At 36.0% G+C, this 16,951-nt stretch overlaps 1 protein-coding gene across 2 annotated transcripts in view; it reads left to right on the top strand.

Annotated features, from left to right (window-relative positions):
• Htr1e (5-hydroxytryptamine receptor 1E) overlaps nucleotides 1-16,897 on the top strand; it is a 102,797-nt gene extending 85,900 nt beyond the window's left edge. Inside the window, exon 2 of one of the 2 annotated variants that reach the window (XM_063232864.1) lies at nucleotides 15,290-16,897. In XM_063232864.1, the coding sequence (XP_063088934.1) occupies nucleotides 15,471-16,568 (1,098 nt within the window). In that variant the 5' untranslated portion in view covers nucleotides 15,290-15,470 and the 3' untranslated portion in view covers nucleotides 16,569-16,897. 2 annotated transcript variants of the gene reach the window in all.
• The last annotated feature ends 54 nt before the right edge of the window (nucleotides 16,898-16,951 follow it).

Genomic DNA, 16,951 nt, shown 5'->3' on the forward strand with positions numbered 1-16,951 from the left:
TCAGAAAACAGGAATAACAGACGAGAATTTCTGGTTATGTTTTCAAACTGCAAACTCATAGATTAGTAACATTCATCAATGACCAAAGAAAGGAGAGTTTTTCAGTAAATGACAAAGAGGCACAGGAAATAAGAAAGAAAAGGATTCCCATTTTCCACATATGTATACTAAAACTGGAGAAACAAGAAAGTTCTGAAGCTTCAAAACATGGACCAGAAGTACTGGAAGGCCCTGTTGCATACTTACTATTTCAGGAAAAAAAATAAATGCATGATGTGGTTACAGACTTAGGAACTTAGGCGTAGGGTTTCCCATTTAAGGAAATTCCGTGTATGTTATAGAGTTAAATTCTATCTGAAAAAAACTACATGAGGCAAGCAGTAGCACCTTTCCAGGGACTTCTCTGCACAGGTGGCTCATCTAAGATCAGCCCACCACACTCTCAACCCCAGGGACTCTACCCTGGATAATCCTGCAGAAACCTTAGTGAGGAGTACAATGAAAATACTGAGCATAAGAAGTAGGTAATTTGAAGTCAGAAATCAGGTTGAGTTATGAAAATATCACACATCGGTGTTTATGAAATGGGATCTGCCACCCAATGCAGAAATCCCTGAGAAATCCCTGCAACAAAAGATGACAAACATACAGCGCTGACTGTGTGCCAGTCACATTGTAACACTTCTACATCTATTAGCTCATTTAATCTTCAAATTGTCTTAATCCCATGAGGAATGCATCATTAATCCCTACTTAAAGAGGAGAAAATTAACTAAGGAGTAGGTAAAAGCTAAAGAACTTACTTGGGATCACACTGGAAATGAGGAGTAACAGAGTCAGTCTCAAAGTACAGGCATGTACCCACAACCTGGAGCTTCTGCTCCAAAACTTCTGACTCAGGTACACTTTTTAGGATGAAGTAAAGTAGAATGTATGAAGTAAATTTACTTTTATAATGGAATAACTTCATCCAAAATATAAAAATCTTCTCTAAGAACTTTTAAGCTGTGCAAATGCCAGCTAATTTATCCCTCTAGAAAACATCAGATGCAAAACTTCATGCCACAACGATATATGTGCACCTATGTTCGTAGCAGCACTATTTGTAATAACTAAATCTTGGAAGCAACCCAAATGCCCATCAACTGCAGAATGGACAAAAAAGATGTGATTTTTTTATACAATGGAGTACTACTCGGCTATAAAGAATAAATTTGAGGCGTTTATAGGTAAATAGATAAAACCTGAGATCATTCTCATAAGTGGAACAAATCAGACTCACATGTGTAAATATTGTATTGTCTCCCTAATGTAAAAACAAGAGAAAATAAGATCCAAAATGTACAATAGATACTGTGAAAATGAAAGGGAAAGAGAGTACTCAAAAAGAAAGAACAACTGGGATAGGGGAAAGGAGAAAAGAAAGAAAAAATTATATGCATATATATAGACATAATGTATGTATATATGTATATACTTGTGTATATACATAAATATGCATGCGTATATATATATATATATATATACAAGATAGATAACCATACTACTAGCCTGTTAGTTCATTAAAAAGAACAGTTTGTGTCTTCATTGTTTGATTCTTTGATCCTTTTATGTGCCTAAATCTTTTAATCTGAACAACTACTTTTAAAACAATAACATGCAGCATATATATAGATATAGATATAGATATAGATATAGATATAGATATAGATATAGTACTGGAGATTGAACTCACAACCTTATGCTTGCCAGGCAGGTGCTTATGTGACTGAGCTAAATCTCTAAATCCCTGGCCCTAATATGCAATATATTAACTAGTATTAATTTCCTATTATTTTTTTCAAAATAACTAGAAAAAAATAGATATGAATTACAAAAAGAAACCAAAGATGCATTCAAGAGAAAAATATTTTGACTGCCAGCAAATTTGACATACATATACATATATGTATGTGTATATATTTTTTTGTTCAAACAAGTATTGGATCCAAGCTTCAGGTAGGATAATTATTATGATATTTTAAATTCCTTAGAATCTTGCTTTTCAAACACATATCAACAAAATCCATATCAGCTGACCTAACCCCACCTGACCTCATGAAAACATGGTCTTATATTAAGAGAAAAGTTAAAAGCTTTACAATTCTTTAAAATAGTATGCGAACTTTATATAGATTCAAAATTCTAAAGTGAAACTTCTAACAAAGAGAATGCAACATTTTGTTATGTAGATACCATACAACAACGAAGTGGCATTCCTTTTTGATGTGTGACAATGGTTTATTACTAAATTTATTAATAGAAAAGAAAAAAGGGGATGAATTTATTTAGAAAAACATTTTAGCCAATTCTGATTTTGAATTTAATTCCAAATCAGAAATTCTAAAAACAGTTTTTAAATATTTATAAAATATTTAAACATCTTTTTTGAAAAGAAAGAAATTTTAAATTATAAACTACATGTGAAGAAAAATGAGTAGAAAAGTATATTTGGAGCTTCAACCAAAAAAGGAAGAAAGAAAGAAAACACTAGGTGCTTTAGAAAGTCCTCCTGAATGAAGAAGACGTTTTTGGATTTTGATCTTTTTTGTTTTGTTTTTTGGGTTTTTTTGGTACTGGGAATCAAACTCATGACTTCATACTTGCCAAGTATGTACTTGTACCACTGAGCTAAATCTTCAACCAAGAAACACATTCTTGTTTATCTCCTTCTACCTGCAAAGAATGATGTGCCCAAACAATAGCATAACAATATCTTCTTAATATCTAATGTCCATATGATTTGGTCTCCCTAGTGCTCTGACTGAGATAGTATAAATAGTGGTTCTGGAGTATGCCAGTAAATAGGAAGCAGTACACACTGATCAATTTGATTTAGAATGATTCTTTCCTGTTCATAATTTTAATGAAAAATCATTTGAATGTGATGATTAACTGCACTGGTATCTTGCAAGCCATAATTAAAGCATAATCTGAAAGTCACAAATCCCCAGGAAATCCCTGCATGAACGCCTCAGTAGAATGCACTTTTTAATTATTATAATTGAAGTTAATTTTCTATTCCAGAGGAATAATTTCAGTTATCAAAAGGAAGACATTTTGCTAAAGAACAAATATACTATGTTTGAAATGCTTTTATTAAAAAAAATCTGATGCCATATTAAGTCTTGGTTGACCAACTATTTCTAAATTCCCCATTTTTAATTTTTGGCTTAGTTTAATTTTTCTATTCTCATAGCACAAAAATCTCTTTGCTGTTGTAAAGATAAGCTTTAGTGTCATGTACTACAAGGTGATTTATTTAACACTTTGGTTCTTTACTTTTGAAAATTAGACTGTGGTCCTTATTTTGTTAAACAATTAGATTTCATTATTAAATAAATGTGGTCTATAAATTCTGTATGCAGACTGCTCTGAAGTACTGCATTTAGTTTAAATGTATTACTGGCCCATAATTAGTTACAAAAATGTATTGCATTAGTGAAAAAAAGCTTACTCTATTGATATTAGCAGTTGGATCACTTCTGCAGAACACATTTAAGTGTTAAATCAAAGTGTGAGGTCATGAGTTTGATTATAGTCCCTTTCCCATCACCTTGTTAAAAACTGAAGAGATTCAAGAGATGTTTAGACACTACTTAACCAGCACATTTCTAGTTAGAAATCATACTACTACTAAGGAGTTTGTAGTGGTTATAAAAACCATGTGTTATTTCTTAAGAAGACAAATGAACTCAAGATAACTGAGACAGAACATTTCCACAATGTAGCTACTGTCTTTGATCACTTTACTGCTCGTGAGACAACCAAAAGTGCTTAAGGAATTCTATATTTACTTGGTGCACCTGGACTCCACTGACTGACTCTCATTGGTCTCCTTCTTTAGAACCTTTTTGTTCTTTCTCAATTTCTTTTCACTTGCTCCCAGAATGCTCCATACTCAAGAAAAGGCTGCCTAGTACAGTTGTAGAGAAAACTATAAACAGCTAAATTGTAAGAGGTAATCTTAAGAAACAACAGTCTTCTGCATGTGCCTGTCCACCTTGGTGTCCCCACACCACAGCTGCAGCCAAGAGGAAGTCGCTGCACAGTGGAAGCTGCCAAGCCCCTACCCGACTTGGGCTGCTGGATGTGCCTGGCTGCCTCAAGCCCTGATCAATGATGGCCACCCTGCCACATGGAGGAAGAACACCAATTTCCACCCCTCCTTGGCTGCTGGGTATGCCAGCATACCTCAGCACTGCCCCTCACTGCTGCCACTGCATGGTGAAAGGTGCTTCACTGAGGAAGTTGCCAAACTCCACCCCAGCTCGCACTTCTGGGTATGTGTGAGCACCTCAGTGCCCTCGGCCACTGCTGGCCATCCCACCACATGAAGGAAGAACACTGACCTCTGCTCTGGCTCAGGCAGCTGAGTGGGACTTGTCCACATTCGTGCCCTCCCACTGCCACCACACAGAGGACACCTCCATGCTCCTTTCTGGCTCAGGCAGCTGAGCCCTGCCTGTGACCCAGCATGCTCCTCTCATGTGCTGATCCTTAGAACCACTCACCCACCCTGGCTCCATCCACTGCCCTTGGCAACCCTCCCCATCTCTTAGACCAAGCACTACTGTAAATTCTTGGCTTCCACTATCCCTCCCAGAACCTTGAACTGTGGTAGACTGGCAATCTAAACCCAGATATATAATAATTAAGATCCCAGACATACAGCATAAAAACAGAATACTAAAAGCTATTAGATAAAAGATACAGCTCACTTATCAAGGAAAGCCTATTAAGTCACGTGATTAAGATCACAGCAGACTTTTCAGCACAAACCTTCAAGTTAAGACAAGCTTGGAGTGACGTATTTTAAGCCCTAAAAGAAAACAACTTTCAACTCAGACTGATGTACCCAGAAAAACTGTCTTTCAAATTTAATGGAGAAACAAGATACTTACATGACAAAGAACAACTAAAGGAATTGATGTCCACCAAACTACACCTAGAAAGAGTACTGAAAGACATGCTAGATAGAGATTAAAATGATCACAGTCACCAGAACAACAACAGAAAAAAACCACCAGGCTGGGTGTCATGGTTTACGTCTGTGTCCCCCAGGCCTCGTGAGTTTGCATTGTTCATTTGTGATGGTTCATTGTATAGTGCTTAGATTGATGGTGTCGGTGCTACACCCATATAGGGGTGGAGCCAGGATGTGATGTAATGGCAGGAAGAAGGTGTGTCTTGCTCTTTGCTTGTTCCTGTTCGCTGTTTGCAGCCACCATGAAAGGCGGCCCAGCCATGCCTGCCTGCCTGGGAGCCAACTGAGTGTGGACTGAAACCTGCGAAAACTGTAAGAAATAAACCTTTCCTTTCCCCACCCACTTGGGCATCAGGTATTTTGTCTCAGCAACGAGTAAAAAGTTCCTAAGACACTGGGTAAGAAAATAAACAAGAGAGAAAAGCAGGAAACCCATAATAGGAACACAACAAGGCAAAGTAAAGACAGTACATATCAGTGATATCCATAAATGCAAATGGACACAATTCACCTATCAAAAAAAGCAGGTCAACAGAATGGATCAAGAAATAAGATCCCACAATATGCTGTGTACAAGAAAAATATCTGTCTCAAAAAGAAACTCATAGATTAAAAGTCAAACAATGGAAAACAGTGATTCATGCAACAGGAATCCAGAAAATATCAGGGGTAGCTATTCTGTTTGCAGACAAAGTGAACTGCAAACCTAAAAAGATTAAAAGAGATTTTTTAAAAGGCCACTACATACTTGTAAGTGGAAAACTACAAGAGGAAGAATTAACAACTATAAATATATATGCACCAAATACAGAAGCACCCAACCATGTAAAACAAATAATAATGGACATGAAAAACCAAGTACACAAGAGTACAATTGTAATGGAAGAACTTAACACCCCATTGTCACAAACAGATAGATCAACTAAACAAAAAGTGAGCAAAGAAGTAACAGAACTGATTCACACCGGTGAGCGAATGGACTTAATGGATATTTACAGAGTGTTCCACCCAACATCAGAATATACATTCTTCTCAGCTGCACATGGGACATTCTCCAAAATAGACCATATATTAACTCATAATGTATTCTTAAGTAAATGAAAAGGGAGTGAAATTGTCTCGTGCATAATCTCTGATCATAGTACACTAAAATTGGAAATCAATGGCAAAATATCCTGCAAAACCTGCATAAATATATGGAAATTAAATAACAACCATTTGAACAGCCAGTGATTTACAGATGAAATTAAAGAAAAAAATAAAACAATACCTAAAATACAATGCAAATGCAGACACAACATACTATACCCTATGGAATGCAATGAAAGCTGTCCTACGAGGAAAATATATAGCAATAAATACATAGCAATATATAGCACATCAAGAAAATGGAATGAGCACAAATAAATAACCTAATGCTGCATTTCAAGATTCTAGAAATGGAAGAGCAAGTCAAGCCCAAAGCTCATAGAAGAGAGGAAATTGTAAAGATTAGAGCAGCAATTAATGCAATTGAAACTAAAACAACAATACAAAGAATTAATGAATCAAAAAGGTGGTTGTTTGAGAGGATAAACAATATTGATAAACCTCTAGCCAACCTTGTCAAGAAAATGAAAGAAAAAATTCAAATCCATGCAATAAAGGCTGAAAAGAGGGAAATTACTACAGATCCCATGGAAATTCAAAAGATCATGAACACCTACTCTGAAAATCTCTACCCACATAGTGTGGAAAACAGAGAAAATGGACAAATTTCTAGAAACATGTGAACTACCAAAGTTCAGTCAAGAAGATATAACAGTTTTGAATAACCCAAAATCAGCTACTGAAACTGACAATGTGATTAAAAATTTACCAACAAAGAAAAACCCAGGTCTTGATGGATTCACAGCTGAATTCTATACAAAATTTAGAGAAAATTTAATGGCAACACTCCTTAAAACTCTTTAGTGATACTGAAATAAAACCAGTCCTCCCTAAATCATTCTTGAAGGCAAGTATTGCCTAATAACAAAACCAGAGAAAGATCCAACTAAAAAGAAGAACAACAGACCAACTTCACTAATGAACATTGATGCAAAGATTCTCAATAAAATACTGGCAAATAGAATGCAGCAAATCATCAAGAAGATAATACATCATAACCAAGTGGGATTTATTCCAGAAATGCAGGGATGGTTCAACATACAGAAATCAATAAATGTAATATACCACATCAACAGCCAAAAATAGAAATCACATGATCATCTCAATAAACACAGAAAAAGCTTTTCATGAAGTCCAACACTTGTTTATGAGAAAAGCCCTGCAGAAACTTGGAATAGATGGTATATACATCAATCTCATAAAGCTATTGATGACAGTGCAACAGCAACATTATACTAAATGGACAAAAACTGAAAGACTTCACTCTAGCATCAGGAACATGACAAGGATGTCCACTATCTCACTGCTATTCAACACAGTTCTAGAAATATTAGCCAGAGCAATCAGACAAGAGGGAGAAATAAAATGAATAAAAATAAGAAAAGAAGAAGTTAAATTATCATTATTTGAAGATGACATGATTGTACATAGAAGATCCCAAAAACTCTATTAAAAGACTACTAAAAATAATAAACAAATTCAGCAGCATAGCTGGATACAAAGTCAACACTCAAAAATCAATAGCATTCCTGTACACCAAAAAAAGAAAAAACTCCATGAAGGAGAAATTATGGAAATATCACCTTTCATAATAGCATCTAAAAAATCAGATACTTAAAAATCAACCTAACCAAGAATGTAAAAGATCTACATGCTGAAAATTATACTACTCAAAAAAAGGAGATTGAAGAGGATATTAGAAAATGAAAGGTTATTCCTTGCTGGGAGATTATTCCTTGCTCTTGGTTAGGAAGAGCCAACATTGTGAAAATGGCCATACTCCCAAAACTGTTATACAGATTCAATGCAATCCCAATCAAAATACCATAAAGATACCTTAAAGATCTAGAAAAAATATTCCTAAAATTAGCCTGGAAACAGAAGAAACCTGGAATAGCAAAGGTGATTTTGGCCAACAAAAGCAAGACAAGAAGCATCTCAATTCCTGACTTGAAGCTATACTACAAAGCCACAGTGATAAAGTCTCTGTAGTACTGGCAAAGAAATAGACCTGAGGATCAATGGAACAGATCAGAAGATGCAGATACTACTACAAAGACACTCAGCCACTTATATTTGACAAAGGGCTAAACACATTCACTGTAAAAAAGGCAGCCTCTTTAATAAATGGTGTTGGAAAGATTGCCATTCCACATGCTGAAGACTGAAAATAGATGCATGCCTATCACTATACACTAAACTAAAGCCAAAATGGATCAAGGATCTAAATATTAAAACAGAATCACTAAATGTGATGGAAGACAAAATATGTAAAAATCTTGGAGACATAGGGGTAGGGAGAGAATTCATGAATAAAACGCAAACCACATGGGAAATAATTCAAAGAATCAACAACTGGATTCTCATATAACTAAATGGTTTTTGCACTTCAAAAGAAATCACCAACAATGTGAAAAGAAAACCTACAGAATGGGAAAGAATTTTAGCCAACAATTCCTCAGACAAAGGACTTATATCCAGAACATATAAAGAATGGAAAAACATCAAGCCCCCCAAATTCAAAGACCCTCTCCAAAAATGGGCATCTGAGATGAACACGCAGTTCTCAGATGAAGATATATAAATGACAAATAAATGCATGAAGAAATGTCCACCATCACTGGTAACTTGAGAAATGCAAATTAAAACAGCATTGAGATTTCATCTCACTCTGGAAAGAATGGCTGCCATCAAGAAAACAACTGATAACAAATGTTGGCAAGGGTGCAGGGAAAAAAGAATACTTCGTTGTTGGTGAGAGTGCAGACTGGTGCAACCATTGTGGATATCTATATGGAGAATCCTCCAAAAAGTAGGATTGAAAGTTCCATTCAATCCCACTATTCTCCTCCTGGGTATTTTCCCAGAAAAATTGAAAAGGTTGTGTCACAGAGATACATGTGCACCCATGTTAATAGAACCACAATTTGTGATAGTTAAATCTTGGAAACAACCAAAATGCCCATCAACTACAGAGTGGATGAAAAGAAAGTGGTTTGTTATGCAATGGAGTACTATTCAGCTATAAAAAGATGATCTTGAGGCCTTTCCAGATAAACGGAGCCAACTTGAGAATATCCTCATTAGTGAAATAAACAAGACTCACATTAGTAAATATCATATTGTCTCTCTAGTATTAAAAAAACAGTAAAATCTGACAGAATAATGGGATCCAAAAATTATAATAGATACTCTGAAAGCAAAAGGGAAAGAAAATGCTCTGAAGAGTATAATGGTATGTATAGTGTGCAAGACAGATGACCATATTACTGAATTTCTGTTGAAATATTGAACAGAAGGATTTTCCCTGTCACTGTTTTAGTGTCTAGCCGCTATTTATGCTTTGATTTTGTGGTTTGGCAACTATTTTTTAAGATGACAATGAGTAATGTATCAACTAGCAATTCTATGATGATAATTTTTTTAATTCGGTAATGTTCTACCCTTATTTTCTGTTTTTCTATTTTCTTTTCTTTATTTGAAAAAAGAGAGCAATATGCAATAAAACAACCATTGTTAAATTTCTTTTATTCTGTTTTAAAGACCTGTGTTGCTAATGTTTTGAGTCTGCTATTGTTGTTTATGCCTTTTGCTTTTTGTTTTTTCTTCTCTGACTTTTCTCTTTTATAAATAAAAAAAGAAAGAAACAACAGTCTTGATCCCACATCCCCTCGCCACACAGCTATTACTCTGTATGTCTTTCTTTCAAAATTCTTGAAATGTTCAAATGCTCCATTTCCTTTTTTCCTCTTCTTTCTTTAAACGATTACATCCAGCCTTTCATCTGCATCGCTTCACCAAATTGCTCTCGTGAAGATCACTGATGTCATCGTATTTCCCAGTCCAACGCTCAGGTTTCCACCGTGCTTGCTTGACAGCAGTCTCACACAGCTGACTGCTTTCTTGTTGCATAGCTTTTCTTCATGTGCTTTTGAAATAAAGTAACTCCTCATTCTTTTCTGCTTCCCCTAACTCCTACTTATTTCTCTGATGACACCATTTTCTGCCTTTTTCTCTGATTTTCCATTGCCCCTGGCATGATATACATTTCTGGTGGTTGAATATATGTCCAATTCATATCTTTATCTCTTCTAGTTAAATTCTCAAAAACATTGGAGTCTTAGGGGCTACATTCTCATATCTTTAATGCTTATTTTGTGACTATATCTTTCAGAGTAGGAGTAAAATTTCTTGATTTTGCATTTTCAGTCACCAAAACAGTCTGCCCATATCCAGCTTGCCATCTTTTATATTTTTCATTTACCATACACTAAAGTTTGGTCCACAACCATGCATAATGGTTAGATGGGGTTGAGTCCAGGAAGACCTCGTTGAGCAGCAATTAGACATTAAACAGATCTGAGAACTAGATCCCAAGCCCTAGGTGAAATGCTGGAGAGGTAGGAAGGATTCAGCAAATCAGACAGAGTTAGGGTATCTTAAATAAAGAGATCAACCTAACTGAATTATTTCTGATATTCTTTATGTCATGCTTGTAATATAACTATAGTTCCTAGTTGCCTCTGCTATCAAACAAAATTTCTACCTTTTCTTTTTTTTTTTAATTTTTTTTTAATTTTATTTAAGGAGAAAAGAAAAAAAAAAGCAGGGAAAGGGTACAGGTTATACAGATTTACAGAAAAAAAATGAACAGTAGGAAATCACTAGTTAATGGATTACATATTGTCATCTTAGAAATAATTGTTCAAGTCACAAAATTAAAGCTTGTAAAGTGGACATTCCATCAATGATACTGCAAACAGTTCTGTTCATTGATCCAATAAAACTCTGTGATATCATTTTCTATCTTATACACTTAAATACACATGCAGTTATATAGTTTGGAGCACTTTCTTTTCCTCTCTTTTGTACCATGACTATTACACATTTTGGGTTTCATTGCTCCCACGGTTCTTATTACTTTTTTGGAAGAGAGTAAAACCAAATGTGACATAACAGAACAGAATCGGTCAAGTCAAAAGGGTGGACATAATAGATAATGTAAAAACATAATACAAGGTGATCAACAATGGTTACCATAATGCCTCCCGCTATCTCTAATAGAATTGCCTATATCGTTAGTTATAATACAATTGAACAAAACAGTAAAGAATAAAACCGACAAAACCAAAACATTGGAGACATTGTAGGTCTTCAAAAGTAGATAAAAGTCAACAAGACTGGGCGTCATAATGAATCTCATTATCTTCACAGCTGATGCCTAAACTTTCGAACCTGATACTATCCAGCAAAACAGAATAGGGGAACATCAGTTAAAAACCAGATGGTGAGAGTAATACAGGGCTTTAAATCAAGGTAATGAAAAGTCAAAGTGGGTTACTATAACATATCCTGCTATTTTTTTTCCTTTAATTAAAAGGATAAAGATAAAAAAGTAAATAATGGAGTGGAGATTGAGATAAAAGAGGGCATAACAACGAAACAGCACAGATCAAAACATAACCATTTAAGCAGAATAGTGTTTCACCACCAGATAATCCTAACTTAAAAGTAGTTACCATACTGTTTCTTTCTTTGAAATCCTTGAGTACAACTTCGTATACTGTAGCATTGAGTATATCAAAACAATATAAAACCATTCAAGAGAATGACAGCATTACAGAGTATTTAGAATCGACTAACAGAAAATGAACAATGGTTTCTGTATAATCTCCTTGTCTTTAAAAGGTTTTTGCTTATACTATCGTACATAATAAAATCCAATAAGATACAGCCTATTTAGACCATTGGAGACAGAAGGACAAAAGCTAGATGAGACTTCAAAACAAGATGATACTAAATCAGTATTACCTATTAAGATGTCATTTTCTCCAAAATAGCTGTTCCTATCATCCAATCTTCTCTGCCTCATTTCTGTTGAGCTCTTTTTCTGTCAGTAGCTGTCAGTTTGTCTTCTTCATTTTGTTCTCTGCTCCATTCGTTGTGGCCTCTCTGCCATTATTTCTGGATTCTTTGTATTTTTCTTTTTTAGAATATCCTGCCATACTCTCTGTAGAGTTGAATTGGTGGTTGCAAATTCCCCCAGTTCCTCTTTATCCTGGAAGCACCTCGTTTTTCCATCAATTTCCAGGGACAGTTGTGCAGGATATCTCAATCTTGGCTGGAGATTATTATCTTTCAAAGCTTGAATTATTTCCCCCCACGCTCTTCGTGATTTGATGGTTTGTGCAGAGAAATCTGCTGTAATTCTGATGGGCGTTCCCTTGTAAGTGGTCTGTTTCTTGTCTCTGACAGCTTTTAATATTCTGTTCTTGTATTGAATTTCTGGACTTTTTATTATTATATGCCTGGGTGTTGCTCTGTTTGGGTTGTAGGTAGCTGGGGTCCTGTATGCCTCATACATCTGAGTATCTTTACCTTTTGCTAAATTAGGAAAATTCTCCTGGATTATTTCTGTGAGTAGCTTTTGTAGTTCACTTGTTTGTGTCCCTACTTCTTCTTTTATGTTCTTAATCCTTAAGTTATGGATCCTCTTATCATCTTCTTGTCTTTGTATTATTGTTGTTTGTTTCTTTGTTATTTTTAAGAAGTTTTTCATTTCATTCTCCCATATTACAAGTCTGCCCTCCAGTTCAGATAGTCTGTCCTTAGTTTCTTTCAAGCTGTTATGCCAGTCTTCTATAGACTTCTTAGTATCTTGGTAGTCCCTTTGAACCTGCTTCACGTGTTCTATGCTTTCTCTGTTTTCTCCATCAAACAATTCTCCCCTTTTTTTCTGTTCTTCCATTCCACCACCTGTTTTTTCTTGGGTGGTACTTAGCATTTCTCTAACTATTCTGCATACTTCTAGCTTCAGGTCGTTGATAACTTCATTCCTGAATTGGTCTATGAGGCTCTCTATATGGCGCCTTATGTGTATTGGTGCGGTGTCTGCTATTGCCTGTTTCTCAGAATTGGGGGCCAAGGAGCCTTTCTTGTTGCTGCCTCTTCCCATGCTGCCTCTTCTTCTCTGTTCCTTATATATGCAAGCTTATATAAGAGGCCCAGCTTCTCTCCCAGTCAGCCACAGCCTGATCGAATTGCGCCAGTTAGGTGTTCCCGCTCACCGCTGCACACCAGCTTTTCCATCCTTATTCTCTTGGTCCTTAACTATTCTAATGAAAAAATCTTTTTACTGAGAACAAACTACCCACAACAAACGTAAGATCCCAAGAAAACATAAGCAAAGATTAGTATATGCATAAAGAACAACAACTTATTTCATTTTATTAAAGAGATAGCAATCTTAATGAAGAAATAAATCCTTGGAACACAGGAAGATGTAGAGGTTGATCTAAACAGATAGTCTGTAGTTTACCTAAAATTGGAAACCATGTTCATCTGATCCCAAAGCCCATCCTCTTTCAATGATAACATAGTGTAAGAAAACATTCATTCTGCAAGAAAGAGGGTACTGTTTATAGAATGAGATCCATGGAAGAACTACAGAAACATCCAGAACTAGGTACATCCACAGAAATACAGAAAGATAATGGAAAAGTCAAGCAGAAGGAATATCATTTATTCACAGAAAGATACAGAATGTCTTGAAACAATTGTCCCATTTATGATCTTTATCATCACTTTATTTACTGTTTTTGAAAGATAAATGATTCCACTTCCTTCTCCTCTTGGTTTTCTCTTAGTGGAGAAATCATAGCCATGCTTAGATCTCACCGACAGACTGTAGATTTTTATTTTTACTTCCTGACTTCTAGTCACAAATCCCTTCAAAGACACTCGTTCATATTCACTCCGTGTGCTTACACAGACCTCATTGCTCCTGCTCCCATCTGTGCTAAAATTATTGTACCTGCTAAACCCAAGGCGCATCAATCTATGTCATTATTAAAACTATTAAAATACCCAGTTTTGATTTGAAGTCTTATAGAACTCCATCCCATGGTGTCAAATCAGAGAATGTGATTAGGCTTCTTTCTAACAACCATTAGCTTCTAATATTCCCATGCAGATTTTGATTGTCTTATTCTCATGAATGTACATCTATATTTGACTATTACCTTTTCTCAGAGACAGGGACTTGCTATGCAGTTCAGGCTGGCCTCTAATTCACGGTGATCCCCTTGCCTCAGCCTCCCAAGTGCTGGGATTACAGATGAATGTCATCGTACCTGGTTGGCTAGTCTCTTTCTTTAAAAATATCATTGTCTCACTAACTGACCAGATTTATTGCAACTCTCTGGGAGATAGATTAATATATACATGCATACATATACAAACAAAACAATGTTAACTGATACTAAAAAATTTTATATTTTTATAACATGTATTTTTTATTTTGTCTTATTAATACATATTAAAGATACTATCTATGAAGTTCAATGTGTTTCCATGCATGCAGTTTTATTGATCATATCTGACTACATTTTCTCCTCCACCTTCTCAGAAGAAATTCAGGTTTGTTTGTTTTTGCAGTACCAGGGATCAAACCCATGAACCTGAACATGCAAGGCAAGCATGTGACAACTGAGCTATCCCACAGCTCCAATCGTTGAGCTCAATGATGATGTTGTTTCACAGCTGATTTACTGTATCACAGCAAGAGGAATTTGCCACCAATATTAAAGTGATATTATATGCTTTTTTCTCTTTTCTCCAAAAAAATATACAGTGGCATATGTAAAATGTCCAAAGTAATTTGATGAAATTGTACAATCTACTTGTGATACTAATAAATCTTAGATTTGAATATTCACTGTTTAAATGTGGTTTAAAGTTTAAAATGTAGTTTAAAGCCTCCTCATTGATAGGCAATATAGTTTTTTCTCTTTAATGTAATGGCACCAGAACTTTTAAAGGCATTCAATGTGGGCATGTGTTTTCTAATATGCAAGGCTTTTTATATGTAAGTATATATAAATATAAAGATGAAATTAACTCAAGTGGCAAAATAGACAAAACTTGGTAACATGTTCAAAAGAAGGAGTTTGGGACTTTAAACAAAAATATCCTTTAAGAAATATGTTAAGATGAACTCAAATTGCAGAAAGTTATATTTAAAATGCATAGTATTTTATGAATGCCAAAATATGATCATGTTTTCCAGGAAAATGTACCTTTTCTTTCATTAACCAGTAGCATAATGTTTTCCAGGTAATCTCTGTTCAGAAGAAATGCTGTGGTCTTTCTCTTTACCAACAAAAACTGGACACAAGAAACTATGGAGATGAATGTATAGCCTCCTCACAGTTGAAAGGCATTTAAGGATATACGCTTCCCACAGAAGAGAAATAACCAACAGCTTCTCCACATCATATATTGGAACCTGAGAAACATGAACCTCACGAACTGTACCACAGATGCCAGCATGGTTGTAAGGCCCAAGACAGTGACTGAGAAGATGCTTATTTGTATGACTCTAGTGATAATCACCACGCTAACCATGTTGCTGAACTCTGCTGTAATCATGGCCATCTGCACCACCAAGAAGCTCCACCAGCCCGCCAACTACCTGATCTGCTCTCTGGCAGTGACTGACCTCCTGGTGGCAGTGCTCGTCATGCCGCTGAGCATCATGTACATTGTCATGGACAGCTGGAGGCTGGGCTACTTCATTTGTGAAGTGTGGCTGAGTGTGGATATGACCTGCTGCACCTGTTCCATCCTGCATCTCTGTGTGATCGCGCTGGACAGGTACTGGGCCATCACCAATGCTATTGAATATGCCAGGAAGAGGACAGCCAAAAGGGCTGGCCTGATGATCCTCACTGTGTGGACTATCTCCATCTTCATCTCCATGCCCCCTCTGTTCTGGAGGAGCCACCGTCAACTCAGCCCACCCCCCAGCCAGTGTACCATCCAGCATGACCATGTCATCTACACCATTTACTCAACATTCGGGGCATTTTATATCCCTTTGACTTTGATCCTGATTCTATATTACCGGATTTACCACGCGGCCAAGAGTCTTTACCAGAAAAGGGGATCAAGCCGCCACTTGAGTAATAGAAGTACAGATAGCCAGAATTCTTTCGCAAGTTGTAAACTTACACAGACTTTCTGTGTGTCTGACTTCTCCACCTCAGATCCTACCACAGAGTTTGAAAAGATCCATGCTTCCATTCGGATCCCCCCCTTTGACAATGATCTCGATCACCCTGGAGAACGCCAGCAAATTTCCAGTACCAGGGAACGCAAGGCAGCGCGCATCCTCGGACTGATTTTGGGTGCATTCATTTTGTCTTGGCTTCCATTTTTTATCAAAGAGTTAATTGTAGGTCTGAGCATTTACACTGTATCCTCTGAAGTGGGTGACTTTTTGACATGGCTTGGTTATGTTAATTCTCTGATCAATCCATTGCTGTACACAAGTTTTAATGAAGACTTTAAACTGGCTTTTAAAAAGCTCATTAGATGCCGAGAGCATACTTAGTTTGTAAAAGGCCAAAAGGCATGACTTTTTTCAGAGCCCCTGCAGTACATAGGGGTAGGGGGTGCAAAGTGTTAATTCTTGAACATGCTTGGTTCAGGAGTTTGTAAGTATGTGAGATCTGTTTATTTCTTTGTTTTGTCCTTTCTGTTTCAGTTTGTTATTGTACTGTCTTGTACCTCTGGTCTTATCTGTGGTACATAATTTGAAATAAATATTATCATACCAAAACATAAATTACATAGAAATAATAATGAAATGACATAATAAATATTTTTATGTTTATTCTAGATATTTCAGCTAAACCTGCAATTAAATAATACCCACCTAAATCTGTATTTACAGAACTTTTTATTGCTTATAAATCAAATATCTGATAACTTGCT

This window comes from Cavia porcellus, unplaced genomic scaffold (assembly GCF_034190915.1).
Source record: "Cavia porcellus strain 051 isolate PalLab524CR breed Dunkin Hartley unplaced genomic scaffold, mCavPor4.1 scaffold_22, whole genome shotgun sequence".
Classification (NCBI taxonomy): domain Eukaryota; kingdom Metazoa; phylum Chordata; class Mammalia; order Rodentia; family Caviidae; genus Cavia; species Cavia porcellus.